The sequence below is a fragment of the Pieris napi genome, chromosome 1, assembly GCF_905475465.1.
Source record: "Pieris napi chromosome 1, ilPieNapi1.2, whole genome shotgun sequence".
Taxonomy (NCBI): Eukaryota; Metazoa; Arthropoda; class Insecta; order Lepidoptera; family Pieridae; genus Pieris; species Pieris napi.
This window is the reverse complement of record NC_062234.1, coordinates 5,579,463-5,600,267: the sequence shown is the minus strand read 5'-3', so window position 1 is coordinate 5,600,267 and position 20,805 is coordinate 5,579,463. Positions and strand designations below refer to the sequence as shown.

At 34.2% G+C, this 20,805-nt stretch overlaps 3 protein-coding genes across 8 annotated transcripts; 1 reads left to right on the top strand and 2 right to left on the bottom strand.

Annotated features, from left to right (window-relative positions):
* Positions 1 to 1,181, top strand: LOC125063361 (lipid droplet-associated hydrolase). The gene is made up of 2 exons (XM_047669776.1): positions 1 to 209; positions 323 to 1,181. The coding sequence occupies exons 1-2, from the start codon at positions 26 to 28 to the stop codon at positions 1,045 to 1,047; spliced, it is 909 nt and encodes a 302-aa protein (XP_047525732.1). The 5' UTR covers positions 1 to 25; the 3' UTR covers positions 1,048 to 1,181.
* A 460-nt stretch (positions 1,182 to 1,641) lies between these two features.
* On the bottom strand, positions 1,642 to 11,829 carry LOC125063373 (alpha/beta hydrolase domain-containing protein 17B). Its single transcript, XM_047669785.1, has 4 exons — positions 10,990 to 11,829; positions 10,244 to 10,376; positions 10,057 to 10,174; positions 1,642 to 3,706 (listed from the first exon to the last, which is right to left on the bottom strand). Exons 1-3 carry the CDS (start codon positions 11,634 to 11,636, stop codon positions 10,091 to 10,093), a joined length of 864 nt encoding a protein of 287 aa, XP_047525741.1. The 5' UTR covers positions 11,637 to 11,829; the 3' UTR covers positions 1,642 to 3,706; positions 10,057 to 10,090.
* Positions 11,830 to 16,716: 4,887 nt separating this feature from the next.
* LOC125063130 (F-box/WD repeat-containing protein 9-like) lies at positions 16,717 to 19,377 on the bottom strand. Of its 6 annotated transcripts, none has more exons than XM_047669375.1 (6): positions 19,240 to 19,377; positions 18,553 to 18,691; positions 18,159 to 18,470; positions 17,839 to 18,083; positions 17,136 to 17,676; positions 16,717 to 16,949 (listed from the first exon to the last, which is right to left on the bottom strand). In XM_047669375.1, the coding sequence occupies exons 2-6, from the start codon at positions 18,676 to 18,678 to the stop codon at positions 16,878 to 16,880; spliced, it is 1,296 nt and encodes a 431-aa protein (XP_047525331.1). In that variant the 5' UTR covers positions 18,679 to 18,691; positions 19,240 to 19,377; the 3' UTR covers positions 16,717 to 16,877. The 6 variants fall into 6 exon arrangements, with proteins under 6 accessions (XP_047525331.1, XP_047525323.1, XP_047525359.1 ...); XM_047669367.1 differs by having other exon boundaries at positions 19,066 to 19,374; XM_047669403.1 differs by having other exon boundaries at positions 18,553 to 18,660; positions 19,066 to 19,374.
* Positions 19,378 to 20,805: the final 1,428 nt, after the last annotated feature.

Sequence of the window (20,805 nt, the reverse complement as noted above, 5' to 3'; positions counted from 1 at the left end):
TGAGCCATAATTTTAAATCGAGAGTATGAAGAGAGTATTGAAAACTCTAAATGGGGTCCAAAGTAGCTTATTACTTTGGGGTGACCCCTTTAATAACGATGTAGATGAATGTATTATTTGTGTAACTGGTAATCCTGGGTTAGTCGATTTTTACTCTGAATTTGGTCAAGAACTGCATAAAAACCTAGCAATGCCAGTTTGTGTAATCGGTAAGTAGTTCACTAATTTAAAAAATTATATAAATTCTAATTAAAAAAGCACCACCCTATGAATTAACGACATTATAGTTTGAATCATAACAAAACTTACGGTATTGTTTTAGGACAAGCAGGTCATGAAGAGATTTCAGTTGAAACATCTGAGACTTTAACAAGTGACGGCAATTCTTTTAATCTTAATGGTCAAATTGCACATAAACACGAACTCATATCAAACTACATAAGTAAGAAGAGTAAATTGCATTTAATTGGACATTCCATTGGTTGCTGGCAGATAATAGAGTTACTAGACAGGAATCCTGAACTCGTTTCAAGGGTTTCATCAATTAACTTATTATTTCCTACTATACAAAAAATGGCAGAAAGTCCAAATGGAAGATTCCTTAATTTGTTCATAAGAAGAATATATTGTCTACTCTTAATATTTCTTAAGCTGTTAGGAATACTTCCACATTGGATAAATAGGTACTTGATATATTTATACTTGTCATGGCATTCCTTACCATCCCACTACTCTGAACGAATAGCAAAAGTCATAGAGCCAAATGTTATGGAAAAAGTTTTAATTTTAGCTTTTGATGAAATGGATACTGTTACTAATCTAAATAAAGATGCAATTAATAACATAAAACATTTAACTAATGTTATATACAGTAAAACAGATAATTGGGTTCCCTTAGCATACATAGAAGATTTAAAAATGTATGAGCCAGAAATATGTTTAATTGAAATGAAAGTCAGTCATGCATTTATTTTAAAATCCTCAGAGCTTGTTGCTGAGAAGGCTGCAACATTTATCAAAGATAAACGTAAATCAAATCTTATTTAACCTGTTGAGAGTATGGTGACAAAATGTTGCATCAAGATTGTGCCCAATAATTAAATTAACTGTAGAAAATGATGGCTCTACATGAATTTTAGTTGTTGAGTTGTCACACAAATAAAAATTATATTTTAAACCTACTAAGCAGTTTTTCTTATTTTGTATATTTCAAATGGAGACTTTCTTAAATAAAAAAGTCAAATTTTCTACACAAGTGCGCTAAAACATGCAAATACATACATGATTTTTAAACAATGGAAAAAGTAAATATTAAACAGGGCATTGGCATTGAATATTTTGAGTTAACATAGAGTTTTTAAAAATTCAAGCATTAAATGAAATTATTTATTTAGTAATTAATAATTAAATTAGTATTATTTATTTAGATTTAAATTTATAATCCATGAAGGATTCATCATTCATTTAAAATATTAATTCAAAACTCTTATATTATTAACAAAAAATATAAATTATTATGCAAAAAAGGTCATATGGAGGATATATGGAACATATGAGTGTCTTTTATATTCATATAGCGTCTATAATGGAAAATTAGGTAACATAAATTTACTGACAAAGTAGTTAATTAATAAGTTTGGGTTTCATATTATATTTAGCATTTATTGAGATAACAAGTCCAATCTACTGCTCATTAAAGCACATTAGTTGGGAGGAAATTATCAGTCTCCAATATACATGGTGTGATTTAATGTATGAATACAAACATGAATTATTGAATAATGATATATTTTATGTTTATTTAATAAAATGTTATATATAAATGTAAAATACAACTGCACAAAGGACTGAAACAAAATTTTTAAACTATTTGGATGATATGTTTTTTACAATATAAAAGCCAATAGCACAATATAAATTAATCAGCAATATAGGTTAGTTTATGACGCCTAAATTATTTTTTTCATAAATTAGTTAACAATGTCAGCATTTGAAATGGAAGCCCACTTTGGGTATAAATAAACTGTGTATAAAAATCATATTCAAATTAGTTATTGACAGCTTAATTAATCTAATTTGCATTTAATCAATTAATATATTACAATTTAACATTTAGGTAATTAGTGGTATTAAATTTTTTATCACTAATATGTTAATAATAATTGTGCTATTGCTTTAACTTCATTAGAATATAAAAACATTTTATCGTAAAATTTATAACAATACAGTTCTTAATTCATGTTCTGTTATAGTTGTCAAAAATTAATAATAAATTCTCTAGTTACCGAATAGGAATTGCTTCAATGTGCGTTGAATAATAAAAGGTGTAAAATAACATAGGAACTAGCAATATGTCATTTACAAGAATGTGGTCGTGATTTAATAACTACAAATAATTATATAGTCTACAAATATTATGTTATTAAAATGCTATCAGCAGTTCACATTCAGCCATCAAATTATACACAATCTCCGAATTTCAAGATCATAGCAAAACAATAATATTACAATATACCATAAATGTAACCTCTCTATAATAATATGATACATTACAATTACATTTATAATTTTGAAATCTTAAAAATAGGAATATAAAAATTCGTACTAATAATACTCATACATCGAAAGAGAAACACGCTTAATGAACACGATACAAAACCGAATCACAAGTCACATAGCCATAGGCGTAGTTAGATCACAAGAGATAGTCGCTATAACTTAGAACAGTAAAATCAACACGTGGTCTCGAGCAAAGGATCAGCAGTGGGGGCGGTGGTGTCCCTCTCGAGAGACGAGCAGATTATCTTTTGAGAGGCCGACTTGAAGAGTCGTCGTGGGCGGCTCTCGTCGTCCGAAAGCGCCCTCGGCGGGGGCGGTCGTGGCGCTAAGCGCGCGGGCGACAGACTCGCGCATGTACAATCTCCTGCCGCACGCGCCGCCCACCACTCACAAGCCCCACTGCCACACGATTCACACGCCACCGCAGCCGAACGTTCCAGTTTGCCGCGCCGGGCCCGCAACTCGTCACGAGAACCCGTCCGTGACGCCGGATTCCGTACCCACGGGTCCACGGTGTTGCTCGATTCGAGCGAAGCGCGCGCCGTCGGGCGTCTGCGCCGGGCCGCACTTTTCAAATCCACTTCGCTCATCTTTCTCCATGGATCGTTGACGACGGTTAAAGCATTCGTTTTAGGGCGAGGATCATCGACGAGAGCGTGCAAAGAAGCATCCGGTGACGATCTTTCACTGCGAACGACACGTGGATATAGAGCTGTCACTAGATGTGGAGACGGTGGGGGAATACGAGGCGACGGAGAAGGAGCGAGGGAGACAGCGGGAGAGGGTCCGGGAGAAACGTGAGGTCGTTCCGAGTGGGAGCGCGGCCGGGCGCCAGGCGATCGGCCCGCTGGTGTTACATCACTGAGGGACCGTAAGTGAATTCGACGACGAACACCCGCAGGCGAATCGATATCTGTCACATTGATACTGATGTTGTGAGCGATTGAACGCGGACTGTTGGCGCTCGCAGCAGATAACTCCTGATTGTCTATGTTCTTGTCGAGATGTTGCGTGCTCGAAGAACCAATTGTAGATTTTTTGTTGGGGCCGGCCCGGCTGGGCCCGGCCCCCGCTAGCTAGAGTAGTCTTTCTGTTGCCGAACTAGATGTCCCAGAGCTAAGAGTGGAAGCGGGATTTAGGTCTTCACCTGTAATCATTTTACAAACAACATAAGCTATTTCGAAAATGTTTTTGTCTTTAAAAATGTCTTATTTACCAAAAGGTATCACGTAACCATTTAAGCTAAGGATGTGTTAATGTTTATGCAATTCTTGAGGTGATAAATGTTACTCTTAACGCAATTGATTTTTTTTTATACTAAAGTGGACAGACGTTTCGACACAATCCTACTTCATGTTCCGTGAACATACCTGTTCAACCGCCGCATGAATGAAGTTATGAGTGAAAAAGTGAAAAAATTTCATTTTTTGCTTAATAACTTTTTTACTTTTGTATTTATCAAAAAGTAATGTCAGAACAATTTTGTAGAGGATCTCTTTCTGAAGATTTTTTCTCTATTTATTTTTTTTAATTTCGTTAGTTGGAAACGCTGTTACAGCGCTCCAAAGTTGACCGGGTTCGTCAATGATCATGACAAGCCAGTCGAAACAACATTTTTACTTAACTTTTATGATCTCTCGTTTATTTTAAACAAATTTTTGGATATTTGTTCAATTCCAACAATTTTACTTATTTATTACTGACTCTTTCCTTACAACAGAACTTAAAAGAATAACTGTTTCTTACAATAATTTCTATGAGGAGTGTACATTTTGGAGAATGTTTAGCAGGAAAAAAGGTCCGAGTTACCGTTTGGGGACAAATGAACATCTGCCTTCTACGACTATTATTATTATTTTATGGTAGGGGAGCCCAAGAGGGGATTTCGGGATTTACTAAAGCGCGGCAGATTAATATATAGGGGGATACCTTGTACCCGGTTAAGTACCTCCACAAAATATGAGGCCCATATATAAAGCCGCACGTGAAGGAGACAGGATCAGTTTAGTAAAAAAAAATTGACCATCAGAAATTCCCGAGCGCGTCAGATTAAGGTAGGGTGAGTTAATTACATCCTAAAAAGTGTATATTCCACTAATCTGACAATTTGAGAGTGACGGAAAAAAAGGGGAGGGCAACAAAGTTGTAAAAAAAAAACGTCATCTCGACATTCTCGAGCGTAGCAAATTTTTTTTTTATTTTGAAGGAAATAATTCAAGAATAATGAAAAATATATAATCTGACGATTTCCGCAAGCCGAAATAACAAAAATTCGTCGATAAAGTTAAATGCGTGCAGCTGCGTGATGCCTACATTTCCTTAAACCGATCGGAATCTACTAAACGGCGTTCTAAATATTTCCCTCAAAATTACATTTCCTGTGAATTTGAACCGATTCGGACCGATAGATTTTGAGAAATTTTGAAAAATCTTAAAAAAATAAAAAATATTTTTTTTTAAAGTGGTGGAAAAAAATATATCCTTAATGCGATCTAGCTCTGTATTTTGTAATACTATTGTTAGACAATCTATAATAATCCAGGGCTTAATTCACGGTTATACGTTATTATTATTACCTTATTGTGTTACTAATAACGACCAGTAATTAATATAGATCTATCTGAACGAATTAGACATTTTATAGTCTAAGTTAAGTTTTTCTCGCAATTGCCATAAAATATATCAATTTATTTATCAATAATCATATCCTATATATAGATATATAGTCCATTGAAATGTTACAATTTGAGGGCCAAACGGAACATTTGTTAGAGGACGCAATTTTATTTATGGAACCTGTAGGGGAGGTCAATACAACCTAAACCCAAGTTTGTGGGGTTGGCCCTTGTGATGAGGAAGAAGAAACAGCTGAATCTTCGAGGGCTACGTATAATGGTAGGGGAGCCCACGATGCTAAATGGGGATTTACTCGAGCGTCGTAGAGACCTATTGGGATGCAAAGCTTAGATAAAAAGAAGAAAAAAATGTTATATGATAAATTCCTTTTCATCGGTGGGGGAAGCGGCTATAGATAGTTAAATATTTTAAAAAAAACTGTTGCATGGACATCCTCGAGCGCGTCAGATATTGATAGCATCTATGCCCTACGTATTTTTAATAATGTACGTATGTTAATCTGATCGTTTGCATGATGCGGGTGGTTGTAATTAAGGGTTGAAAATTAAAAAAAAAAAATTTATCGAGCGCGTCAGATTTTCTAAGGGAGTGTTAAGTGCACCAAAAAAAAGCTCTCATTCACTAATCTGACGATTTCGATGGGACGCAAACCCACAGCCATTTTCTTAATTTGCAAAAAAAAATCGCAATTTTGAAATACTCAAGCGCGTCAGATTAAGATATATGTGGTTCATCTTTATGTTCTAAACGTACTGTCTCATAATCTGACGATTATCTAGAGGGATTCGCCTGATCTGCCAAAAAAAAAATAGTAAAACGGTTCACCTAAAGGGCCATCCCTGCAACTTCCCGCAAATTTTTCAAAATTTTGAAAAATCTTAAAAAAATAAAAAATATTTTTTTTTAAAGTGGTTTCTTTATCGATCAACTTCAAAAACTAATCCGCCTTTGAGCTTGAAAAACCACGTCGATCGCCACCAAGCTGGTCAAAAGCGGTTGATTCGTTCGAGAGATATCGTACACGAAAGAAACGCGAATAAGTGTTTTTTCGGGATTACTCCGAAATTTGTGGTTCGATCAATTAAAATTGCAAAATTATTTATGAGGATGATAAAACTGCGTCGAATGCCGCCAACCGCGTGAAAATTGCTTGATCCATTCAAAAGTTATTGCGGTTTGAAAATTCCAAAAATAGTGTTCTATGAAACTTCTATCAGACTTTCGAGCTGGGAGAGCTCAAATGCATAGAAATGTTATTTCTTTGAACTCAGCGAGCTCAAAATATCAATTTTAAGCGCCCAGGAATGGAATTAGCGGGAAGTTGCAGGGATGGCCCTTTAGGTGAACCGTTTTACTATTTTTTTTTTGGCAGATCAGGCGAATCCCTCTAGATAATCGTCAGATTATGAGACAGTACGTTTAGAACATAAAGATGAACCACATATATCTTAATCTGACGCGCTTGAGTATTTCAAAATTGCGATTTTTTTTTGCAAATTAAGAAAATGGCTGTGGGTTTGCGTCCCATCGAAATCGTCAGATTAGTGAATGAGAGCTTTTTTTTGGTGCACTTAACACTCCCTTAGAAAATCTGACGCGCTCGATAAATTTTTTTTTTTTTAATTTTCAACCCTTAATTACAACCACCCGCATCATGCAAACGATCAGATTAACATACGTACATTATTAAAAATACGTAGGGCATAGATGCTATCAATATCTGACGCGCTCGAGGATGTCCATGCAACAGTTTTTTTTTACATATTTAACTATCTATAGCCGCTTCCCCCACCGATGAAAAGGAATTTATCATATAACATTTTTTTCTTCTTTTTATCTAAGCTTTGCATCCCAATAGGTCTCTACGACGCTCGAGTAAATCCCCATTTAGCATCGTGGGCTCCCCTACCATTATACGTAGCCCTCGAAGATTCAGCTGTTTCTTCTTCCTCATCACAAGGGCCAACCCCACAAACTTGGGTTTAGGTTGTATTGACCTCCCCTACAGGTTCCATAAATAAAATTGCGTCCTCTAACAAATGTTCCGTTTGGCCCTCAAATTGTAACATTTCAATGGACTATATATCTATATATAGGATATGATTATTGATAAATAAATTGATATATTTTATGGCAATTGCGAGAAAAACTTAACTTAGACTATAAAATGTCTAATTCGTTCAGATAGATCTATATTAATTACTGGTCGTTATTAGTAACACAATAAGGTAATAATAATAACGTATAACCGTGAATTAAGCCCTGGATTATTATAGATTGTCTAACAATAGTATTACAAAATACAGAGCTAGATCGCATTAAGGATATATTTTTTTCAGGAACAAAGCGTGGACGTATTATATAAGGATGTCGTATTTTTAAACTGTCGTTCCCAAAGAATAAAAAACCGCAACTAACAGACGGTAGGTACTATATTATTTGTAAGTTAAAAGTAACGCAACTCTAAAAACACCTTTGCGTATACAAACACCAAATAATCGGAACGCTTCCATTGCTACTCCATGTGTCAATGAAATATCTATATGCAAAGTAAGAAAGTATGTACAGTCAAAACCGTTTATAACGACATTGAAGGGACCGTATAGTTGCCGACGTTATATCCGATAGTCGTTATAAGCAATGTCATATATATACACAAGTACAGTTCATATGTATGTACAATACATTGTTATATTATCATAGTTATCTATCTAGAATAGGTAGGTATGGGTTATGATATGGTATGTTAATATTATAATATGTAAACGAGTCAAAAAAGAAACAAAAATATTTATTACGAAATAATTAAGTACAAAAGTAATCAGTCATTTTGGTCTATTTTTAAAGCCCAGTCTCAAATATTTTTTGCATTTTACGTTTCATACTCCTCAAGGTATAAGTATCACCAGTATCAAACTGTTCGTTAAAGGCAACAAATTTTTGCAAAATTGTTATGGTGGCTGTACACACTCGGCGAGAGCCTCTCGCCGAGAGTCTCGACCGAGAGGACCGAGAGAAGAGCGCAGCCTGTACACACTCGTTACGTTATTTGTATTTAAAACACCGTTAATAATGGACGTGGAAACCGCTGCTGCTGTTTGTCTTTGTGCAATAAGTTATTATAATTTTCTTCACGTTTACCATAAAAAAAAATTACGAAGCCATGGCGAAGAAGAAGATGGTGGATGGTTACTATGCACCGCAACAGAAATAGGTAATTAGGTTCATAAAGTTACGTCCACGGTACGTAGCCATGAGTGAATCTCGCTTTTTCTTTAGTTCCTCAATTGGGATATCCATCGGCCGGCTTATTCGCATCCAAGCATCATGTAGAGATTGTTTATTTTTGTGTCCTACATCCTTCGGATTCCATAACAACGATTCCCTTTGGTAACACTCCAAAAACTCTAATTCGCGTTCGTTAGACCACATTGTGCGATACGTCCTGTCACAACCACAGTCATCGAGCAAGTGATTGAACGAGTGTGTACAGGTCGCTCTCGTTTTACTCGTGAGACCCTTTGACTCGTGCGCAAAAAACCGACAGGCGACCGAGAGAGGCGAGACCGACTGCGAGGAAGCGAGGCGAGACGAGAGCTCTACTGTACACTCTCGCCCTCGGCCTGTCTCGGGGTGTCTCGCCGAGTGTGTACAGCTACCATTACAGCCTCCGAAATCGTTGTTTGCTGAAACTGTTCGTTGGGAGAAAGTGTGTAGGTAATAATATGCCTAAATATTCATTCAAAGCCTTTAAATAAGATTTAAAATCGTTTGTATTGTTTTGTTTTGCTGAGACAAGAAGCGGTTGGTCGTTATATCCGATGAATATCGATAAAATTTCGTCGTTGTAAGCGATATGTCGCTGTATCCGATGTTGTTATAAGCAGTTTGTTTACTGAATAGTTTACTAGGGATTCGGACGGGACCATACAATCTGGTTGTAATAACCGATAGGTCGTTGTAAACGGTTTTGACTGTATATGGAAACCGATTTAATTTAAATATCGGTCAAAAATTATACTATGCGAAACTTTATTATGCGTAGCGCAGCATTATAGTGTAATTTTCATATGTTTGTTATGCATACAATATTTTTTATATAAAAAAGTATATAACTAAAGCTAGCTATAGGTACATTGTCTCGTGTTATGACTTGCACGTACACTGTACAGTCCTGTACAGAATGGCATAAGATATATTGACATTATTGCATGTTTTTGTTCCATTAAAATTACTAATGAGCTATTGCAGACGATGCATTTAAAAGCTAAGTTTATATTTTATTATTTGTCAATGTATATATTTTTATTATTGTTTAATTACCTATTAATACTATAATAGACAATTGAAGAAAAATATGTTTTTGTCTTTTCACAGTTACATTTAGATTTTTAAATTGCCATCGGTTTTATTCATTTACTAAAGATAAATAAATAATGTTTGGCCAAAAATATATTTAAGTACATATAATATATCTCGATTGTTAGGGTAGAGACGTACAGGGAAGACGCTACTTAGACGAATGATGGACACATACATTCCTATCTTTATGCAACACTCCCCTTACCCTCCCATTTTATTCAATAATTTGTTGCTATTAATTGAAGTATAACACCATCTAGTAGCATGTAGTGTCTGTTATTGATTATATCTTCAAACGCTGATACCAATACCTATTAATGATTTATATCCAAAATATAAAAATAACAAAATGTTATTTACACAATGATTGAATTTCAAATTGTTCCTTAGATAACATAATTTTATTGATTGCTTCTAAGTGTCACCATCCCACTACAATGTCTATCACTGAAATTGTCTTCGGTACTATTAAATAAACTTAATATTATTGATTAGTACCTTGAATATTATGGCCTGAGGCCGGCAGTCTATGTCAGTTGAGCAATTCCACAGAGACAAACCTCTTCAGTCTTTCTAAATATTGGTTAAACAGTTCTACATCATTATGCCCAGCTCCCTGGAATATAATGAAAAATTTAAAAATAGAAGCATAATAGAAGCAGCATAAAAAGCATTTTACCCATACCTCAACCCATAATGGTTCCACAGCACGAGGGCAGCGCTCATAAATTGCAAGACCATGAGAAAAATCAATCACCTCATCTTCTGTTCCATGAATCACAAGGACTGGAGAGGTTACTTTTGGAATCTTGTCAATACTGAAAAATCATATACAAAACATACACATTTGAAAAAAAGTAATAAACTATTCAGGAATATCAAATATAATAAACCGGTAACAAATTTTGTAAAATAGAATTATAATCCTTGAATGACCATATTTCCATATTATATAATTCTACAAAACAACATACTTTATCAGACCTATCACATTATTTCCACTTAATTATACCTATTAATTTTAATTATTTTGTTTATGAAATAGTAGTTTTTACTATGTATTACTTTATGAAGTATGAGTATGCATCCAGAAGAAAATAATTGGAAAATAACTAAAATAATTGCTTTTGTTTGAAGTGATAATTCATAATGGAAAAAAGGGTATAGATACATTTGTGTCCTTTCTATTGATAACTTTTTGAGGTAATTAGGTGCATACAAACCTACATTAGCTTTTCATTTTGAGATGTGTTTAATTTTATTGTTATGAGTATGTGGTTTAAAAATTTAAAGTATACACAGTTAATTAAGAATTAACATTAATGTACTTATGCGTAATTTTACTTCCTTAAAGGTTAATCTTTTGTTCATATTAATGCTTCTTCCTGAATGAATAATGAGTCATTAGAATTTATTTACACAGGTTTTTACCTTGGGAAAGCATCAAAAAACCAGGTCCTCTTAGTGTTAGGAAAGGCAACTCGCATACCAGACATTAATGGAGAATGAAGAACTACAGCTCCCACCTCATAACGAGCAGCTAAATCCACTGTTGGCACAGTACCAATACTCTGCCCATATAGTATAATATTTTCCGGGCTGATGCCATAACGAGTACGCAAAGCCTGCCAGGCGGCATCAATATCAGCATACAAGTTTTTTTCTGACGGCTTTCCACCGCTTACACCATATCCAGAGTAGTCATAACTAAATATGTTGCAGTTTATTCTAGTACCTAAACCTAAATAAAAACTACTCATTTGTCCTAGATCCACGGCATTCCCATGTGAAAACAAGATAGTAAACCGAGCATTGGGACTACATCGAACAAAGAGACATGCAATTCGGTTTCCTCTAGTAGTTCTAGAATAAAATCCTTCTATGTTTTCTTTTTCTCGTTCTGAATATTGCCATTCAGCTCTCTCACCGAGAGTCATAGAGAATTTCGATCCAGTTTCATCAGGTGTGAATGCATACGTGGGTTCAGGAGGCAGAAAAGCAAGTTTGGCTGCAATTTTTCCAGGGCATGGCGGACAACAAAACAAGCAACATAGCTCACTAAAACTTAATCCGTTCATTGTGAAAAATTATGTACATGTACGAGTTCCTATGTAAACACTTTATCATTTGGAGACGACAAAACACTAAACTTGAGTCATAACGAAAATAACGAAATTGACTGAATTTGACAGTCTAACAATAAAGATTTCAGTCGACAGCCATTTTAAAACGAACATACGATTTTTTTTTAAACGTGGCCTTGGGGTGGGGCTTATAATCTGAGTTACTGTCAGTTTGTAAGCTGACAGTGACAATTTGGATCACGTATAATTTAATACTGTGTGTATCTAGACATGGGCCACAGAGTACATTATTAGTTTTGCCGTCAAACATCTAGACGTCACGTTTAATATTGGCATGTCCATTGTCCTTCCCCAATTACACTATTATTCCCCGTAAACACGTAGCCACCGTTCGCAACAAGGGCGCGTTTGTACTTTGTCCTTTGTCACCTATACTTCGTCCGGATTAACAGTGTGATGTCCCCACAGTCCGTCAGCTTTCGTATCAGCCAATGCCAACAATGGCACTATCTGCGAAAATGAGAAAGCGCTCTACAAAAGAAGCAATCCGCTATATCCAGATCAATAATACCTGATTTAATAAATTATATTAAAATATTATTGTTAGTTAAAATTATTCAACCTTAGCAAACTTTTATTGGGTTTTTTTCTTGTTTTTAATGTAAATAACATCAGTATCTATAGACATATTATTTTATTATAATAATGACTATCTATTAAATTTATTAGAATATAAAGCGCTACACTGGGTACATAACTAATATAAAAAAACTTACTATTTTTTTTCAAGATCTTCAGGTTTTTGTTTAATAGTAATACTGTGTACTAAATAATGAAGTTATGAAGTGAAAATCTCAAAATCGGTTTGCTGTTTCTTTTCTACCGCCCGATTCATTTACAAAAGTTCAGTGTTTAAAATATAAACGTAAATAGTTCTTGCTGAAAAGAGAACTACTGCAAAAAAGCTAATTGTGCTGTATCATGTCAATCATATGTGTTGTGATATCAACATTAACGAGACAGAGACGTACTGTGCTATATTGACGCCTTTGTGTTGTGTTATTAACATTATTAATTTAATTATTGTAGTTTAATAAAATTGTTACACTTGTTCACTCCTAGTTTTATTTCTCTACATGAAATTATTCCTAAAAAATTCTGTACTTGCATACGATTTTAAATTCTTGCGCCATACGATAGCACCGACGGCATTAACTGGATCGCTGGTATAGGCATTTCTTTACTATGAAGTTGTTGTTCTTCTTCGCTAGAAGTAATAGTGTTCTGTGAATCTCCTTTAGACACAAGGTGGCACGTAAAAAACCGCCTTCACGGGGAAATGCGAGATCCCTTCCATCATACTCACGGTCCAATCCAATAATGACGGCTCATTGGTCTAGTGGTTAGTACCCCTGACTGCAAATCCATGGGTCCCGGGTTCGATCCCCGGCTGAGACAAACATCGATGTGATGAGCATCTGGTGTTGTGCTTAGGTCTTGGGTGTTTAAATATGTATTTATATGTCTATATATCTATAATATGTAAAAAAAAATTACTTCGCTCACTTCAGTGAGCTTCTGTCCTGCCCTTCAAGCGATTACCAACCCCGCGACGGCTCAAAGCAAGGTTCGAGTCTCGCAGGAAAGTAAACACTTTATTCTTGTAAGAATTAAATAATACAGAAAGTTGCAAACAATGAAATACAAGTACTAATTATGAAATATAAACGGTATCGATAATTTCAAAATTTTCGGAACCCCATAATCTATCAACACGAAATTATCATCGATTTTTCATGCTAAAAAACAATAGATTAATTAAAAAACCGATTTTTATATATGCAAAATAGTTCGTCTAGTATGGAAAGTAGTGCAAAGCGTAAAATATAGAAAGTAAATATTGGTAAAATAATTAAGAACGTTTAATAAAAAGTAAACTACAATTTGAGGAACATTTTAAAGTTTATTTTAATTTTTTCATGACTTTAAAATATTCTAAAAAACATAACGCAAGTATTCGTCTACCACTTAGTTGTGTCGCCTTTGCTCTCAATGACAGCTTTAATGCGAAGAGGCATGGTTGCAACCAATGCTGCACACTCCTCAGGCGTAATTGACTCCCAGTCAGCCAAAAGTTTAGCAGTTAAGTCGCTCTTCGATCTTGATGGATTTTTACGAAGAACTTTTTTCATTTCCCACCATAGGGTTTCGATCGGCGACAAGTCCGGGCTGTTAGATGGCCATTCGATTGTAGGGATGCTTTTCGCCAGTAGCCACGTCTTTGTTGTCCTTGCAGTATGGCAGGAAGCACCATCCTGTTGAAAAATGAAGGAATCTTGATGTTTAAGTGACGGAATACAGGGCAGTAATTTCTCTTCCAAAAGGTTTTGATACGTTGCAGAATTGTTAGAACCATCCACAAACTGGGCAGTGTTGGCCTAGTGGCTTTAGCGTGCGACTCTCATCCTTGAGGTCGTACGTTCGATGCCCGGCTGTGCACCAATGGACTTTATTTCTATGGGCGCATTTAACATTCGCTCGAACTGTGAAGGAAATCATCGTGAGGAAACCGACATGTCTTAGACTCAAAAAGTCGACGGCGTCAGGCATTGAAGGTTGATCGCCTACTTGCCTATTAGATTGAAAAATGATCAGAAATCTGAGGCCTAGACCTAAAGAGGTTGTAGCGCCACTGATTATATCCACAATCTGCATCTCCAATACCTTGCGCAGACATGCAGCCCCTTATCATAAGAAACGCCGGAGACTTCACTTTGCGTTTGAGACAATCAGTATGAAATGCCTCATTTTTGTTCCGAATCATTAATTTCCTTTCATCACCGACTGTCACTTCAAATTTGGACTCGTCATCCAAATGATACTATGCCACCAGGGCCTGATTAACCCTTAGGCTAATTAGGCTGCAGCCTAGGGCGCGACGATTCTGGGGGGGCGCGGGCGCACTGAAATCGTGTCTTCGCTAGCATCAAATCCTGCATATTTCAACTAGACCGAGACAAAACACTAAATAAACTGTGAACTGTGTCTACAAGCAGATCGCAAATTTTAGTATCGATGGTACTAAAAATCTGTCAAAAACTCGAAAAAAATCAAAGTAAAGAGATCAAAATATGTTGTGCCTGTGCTCATAAAGTTTCAAATCGTTAGTACACAGCTACAAGCAAGTTCTGATGATTGTTGTTACTCTTTATGAGACATTGCTTATCTTAATACGTTGAGTGACGAAAGAGGTTAAAAATTTTGAATCAGAGGCAATCAAGAGATGCGAAGTGACCACATACATAATACAGTAAACACAACGTTTGGTTTCTTATGGTAACTGTATAAACTAGACAACAGTGGATTTATTAGAAGCAAATCAAAGAAGTTAAAACAACTAACTAAATGATTTAGGAGAAACCTTTGTAGAAGAATGCGTCCATTTGGCACAGTTTTTAAAATCTGACACCAAGGCCTATATTTCTGCCAGAACCCCAAAGGGTCTGTTGCAGTTAGTAAATAGTTTTAATATTTCATACATGCTCCCGAATGTGGAGATAATATTAAGATTTTTTTGACAATGAGTGACCAACTGCAGCGGCGAAAGGTCTTTTTCAGCACTTAAAAGAGTAAAAAGTTACTTGCGCTCCAGAGTCCGCCGCCGGAAAAGTGACTTTTTTACAAGCTATTAAATTTGGAAAAATTGTGGAAAATTTTCATAACGCCAAAGCAAGAAAAATGCCTTTTGTATAAGCTAATAATAATATGGTACTTAATTTTTTTTAACAATTGACAAAATGTTTCACTTATTTGATACCTTTCATCTTTTTTAAAGACAACAACAGAAGTGTAAATATTTTTAAAATAACTTAAAGTCAAAGCAACATCACACACTAGATGACCACGTCTATGGTTAATAGCCACAACAACTAAGTTGTCCATAAAGCCGATAGGAGTAATGTGGCCAAATACGACATTGATTTGGTTTCCAACTTGGTAGCCTGTCATGATTTTGGTCGTATAATTTGTGAGGTGCTTGGCTTTGTGTACGGTCAGCTAAAAATGGTTACAAGGCGTGCAAATGAAAGGACAGCGTTTGTTTCGCTTGCAGATCTGTAAATTTGTATAGATAGTATGAACCATGCTAAAATTTTTACACTAGTAAATAAAGTCAAAACTAATATAATATAAGTAGGTACTACTTTTTAGACCGGCCGTAATACACCTGTCACCTGGCGGGGGCGCATCCTGATAAATAGCCTAGGGCGGTCAGAACTCTTAATCAGGCCCTGTATGCCACTGATCGGAAGTCCAATTTAAATGATCACGAGCAAACTTCAACCTCTTTTTCTTTTGTACAGCAGTCAACAGTTGTTTCTCCTTAGCGGTGTAAAATCCGTAACCAATTCTTTTTAGGTCTCTTTTGTATGCATCAACTGTGACGACTTTGTGAATCATGTCCTTCCATTGCACCGTGAGTTCTCCAGCTCGAGAACGACGGATATTTTTGATAATTTTCTTCAGGATTCTGTTACTACTGCACTTGTGATGCATGGTCGACCAGTTTTCTTCAAACAAGAAGTCGTTTTATTATTTGTATAGTGCTGATATTAGAACAGCTTAATATTTTATTTAGATATACAAAAATAATTTAGTTAGAAAAAATCAAACAGAAAATTTCACACTAGGCAAACTATTTTGCATCGGGGATCGTATAACTAAGAGTAGTACAATAGTAGTGGTAATGGATTCTTTTTAATTTTTTAAAATTGCATTGATTATAGTTCCTACATAATTCCTATAGTTAATTTAGGTTAATAATTTAATATTCTGAGGAGCCCATTTTAAAATTTTAAGCAAATAAATTTATAAACATCGCACCCATTTTCTAAATCTTAAATATTTAAATTAATTATACAGCACTATTAGTAACAAATACAAATGCAGTAGTGGGGTAATTGGTACTGATATGAATTTTGTAGAGGATTTCAACAATTTCATGCAAAAAAATTTGTAACTAAAATTAAATAGAAATCATTGCTTTAAAGGTAGTACTATAATTATATAACAACTATTGAAAATCAAATATATAATTTTGTGTAGAAATACATTGAATTCAATAATGAAGTTGTTTTAATAAATTATTTTCTTGTTTACAAAAATAAATAAGAAGCAACCATGAAATTACAAAAAGTTGTTAGTACAAAAATGTCATGTCCTCAAATGTTAAAAGTATTAGGTAGGTATCCAGAATTCAAGTGCTGTCTCACAGGTACCAACAGCTAAAACACCACTCATGTATTGCAACTGTAAGAAAAAAATAACCTTTTATTACATACATAGAATTGTTTTAGCCAGTAATATAACTTATAAGACATACAAAATTAAATACAAACAAAAATAACAGGTTATTCGTGTATGTATTAACAAAAAAATATAGCTTAATCAGTTAAATTCTATTTTAGTTCAAATTATCTTATATTAAGAATATACCTTTGTCACAGAGACAGTGCTTGTCTCAATGGTGCTATACTCTTTAGGCGGATGGCAGTTATATAAAAATTTTATTTGCCCTTGATCTGAACAAGCTATAATATTTCCATTACTCTGATAGCATCCTGCTATCTTGTGATTAGGTTCCATCACAGGGGTCGCACCCCATATTGTATGAGATCTTACAAATGTAAAGTCTTCTGGATTAAATAGATGAAGAAATCCAACAGAATCACCTATGTACATAGCTGTCGAGGTCCAGTTTATACAAACTGGATATTGTTTATCTCGGGATATTTTAATATTGTTTCTCATAATTTTTCCTGCAACTTTATCCCAAATAGCTAATGTTTTGTCTTCACTAATTGATGCAACCATATTTTTGTGTGAGCTTAAAGCCAATACAGGACCTTTGTGAGCCTTGTAAGAACTTATTGGATTACCTCCAGATCGTAAATCAAAAGACAGTACTTTATTTGAATAAAGACCAGCCATGACAGTTCTGTCAGATGCCACAACAGATAAAGCAGACATTCCACATCTGAAATTTGTTTAATTCATTAAAAGAGAGACCTTACTTAGGAAGTGTAAAAATAATCTGTATACAATTACCATTTTTAACTGACTAAGATGGTTTTATTTTAAAAGCAATTTGAATAAGACCTAGCCACAGTTAAACATTCAGAAAATTCCGATTACGTACTTGAATGTTTCTACACAATTAAAATCTGCAGCCAAGTCCCAGGCTTTCACAGTGTTATCCCATGAAGCTGAATACAAAATAGCAGCACAGTCAGCATTATCAGCTGCAAGATCCCATATCCAACCTACATGGGCATCATGTCTCATCCTTATAGGTTTTAAGTCCGAGTCTTCAGGATTCATCTCTAAAACATTCCATAATGCCAAACTTCGATCTCTTCCACCAGACACACAAACACCCCCTTTCTAGAAATATTATTGTATAAATACTTAACTTGAATTGCATTGAATGTGGTCAAACATAATTAATGAGTTACTTACATTTAAAAGAAGCACTGCATCCACAGATGCATAATGTGCATCCTTAGCAATAATATGTTTTGTTGTGTTCTTTACATCAGACCATTTCTTTTTTTCACTGTCTAATTCTAGACATAATTCCTCCCAGTCTATTTCAGATTCCTCATATATATTTAAATTAGGTATAGCTGGGAAACAGCCATTCATTTTATTTTGGACCCAATATTTCCAGAGATGATCATCTGCCAATATATCTTCAAATCTCTGACAAACCTTACTGAATGAGTATTTTAGAAAATGTGAATCAAGAAATGAGCATATTTTTAAAATTATCTGTAAACAGATTTTTACTTTAAAGATACAGCTTATTATAATTAAAATATCATTGTTAGAATTATCAAGAAAATAAATATACCTCAACTGGCATATCCGTCAGAGTAGGTTCAGCTGCCTTTAAAATTTCTTCCATATTTGTGTTGTTAAAACAATCACTTTCTATGTCTATCAATGGGTCGCGCAATGCCTTTAAAATTTCACACATATTGCCTAAATAGCTGTTAAATAATATTTTTATTTATTAATAATTATTAGTTAATTTGTTAATAAGTAAAATATAAGCGCAAATAACTTATATTATACCAAACTCCATTACATGAGGTTGCACATTAATAAAGCCTTCTCAATATGGCATTATAAAGTTGTTCAAGGGTACATGACTCAATAATGTTCACACACTGTATTTTGTTGCCTGGCTGAGCAAACTGTTATTTAAGCTAATTCAATCGAAGAATAAATCGGTAAATAACTAAAATAATATTTATTCCAAATAAGACATAGGCGTAAATATTACAATGTTTGTTATTTAACACAAAAAGTAAAAGCAAAATTTATCTTTTATAGGACAATTTCATTTGTTAAATTATATTACCTTAGGAGTATTGTGTTACAAGGCAAAAATTACTAGTATCAAATTATTTGTTATTAAATAGGTCATTGAACTTGAATTTTTCTAATATCAGAAGGTACGGTACGGTATTATGGTGAATTTACGCTATCACAATACAATATGCATGCTAATAAACTTTACAAAGTCAAGGCGAACCATGCGTCTCGATGCAGCAATTACTAAGTTTCACATTTGCAAATTTTGCAACTGAAAAAGTATCACACTCATTAGAACGAGAAATATCAAAACAATCTAAAACGATTATACTTTGTACACAAAAATCAGAATACAGATTGGTTGATCTTAGGGATGTGACATTCTTGATTCTGCATAAAAAATATTTTTTTTTATTAATCGATTATTTTTTTAGCATGAAAAATCGAATAATAAACAATCGATTTTTCTAAAAAAAAATATTGGTTGTTTGTAAAGTAGGTTTACGATCGAGATGTTTACGTGATAACGTCTTATTGGTAATATAAGTTTTTGGGAAGTAAGGAATTAATGAAGATAACAATTTTTTCAAATTTTAAATTACATCTATCGTTTTATTCACACTTTTGATGATAAATTTTGGGTGTAAAATGACAAGTTTACTTATTCGACTATGATATACATTTTTCTTCATACATTCACGGAATGACTGGCAGCGCTCGAGATGAGACGGGAGATCGGTCCGTCTCTCTCTCGTTATACCTGCGATCGCGCTCGTGAGGTTTTGGTGTGACACAAGTTTCTGAACATGTCACCCGACTAAAACGATTTTAAAGACGTTATCACGTCAAAAATATCGTTTTTTCCAAAAATTTGAATGATTTTTAAATTAACACCCTAAATATTTTATTTTTAATAGTTTTTTTTAAATTAAAAATAAACAATAGAATTTATGAACACAAATTAACGTTTAAGAATAATCAAAATCGAAATTAACTCTCTCGTAACTTTTCTCAAAATCTCGTTTTGATAGATTTTATGTGAAATTTGATAAATGCTGAGTGTATGCCTTTTCAGTAGAACATTGCAGTATTTTTGTTGTCTTTTTAATTGTATGTAGACTAGTCTTGTGCTGCTGAATAAATTGATTTTACTTTTAAATTATAGTGTTCCATTCAAACTTGAGTTTTTGTAAAATTAACTGGTTTTATCATCCTTTCGATGTTTTACAAAAAAACATTAATGCATCGAGTACATCAATACATCTTCAAAGAATCGGATTCAATGTATCGCATTGTAAACATCGTTGTATATCCCTAAAAGTTCGAGGTCCGGGTTATAAAAGACCAGACATAATGTCGGGAGGTGGCAGATTAAAAATCGACTATCATGATTGATTTTCAATTATAAAAATAATCGATTATTTTAAATATAAAAATCACGTAAAAAAATCGATTTTTACTTTTAAAAAAATCGATTAAAATCGTTTTTTTTAATAATCGATTATTTTTTCACATCCCTAGTTGATCTGTCATGTCTAAAAGTCTATGTTTAATACGTCTATGGTATTAATTATTAACATTATCAGGATTCTTGGCGGGAATTTGAAAAAGCGCGGTTCAATTTTTTTTTTCAAAATTGTATTTTAATTAAAATAAATATTATTTCTTTGTAAATAACAGTATAAATTGGCAAATTAAATATAAATATAGTGAATAAATAATTAAAATGGAAGGAAACGAGGGGGGCGGGTTTGACCCGCCCACCTCAAAAAAGAGACCACGACGG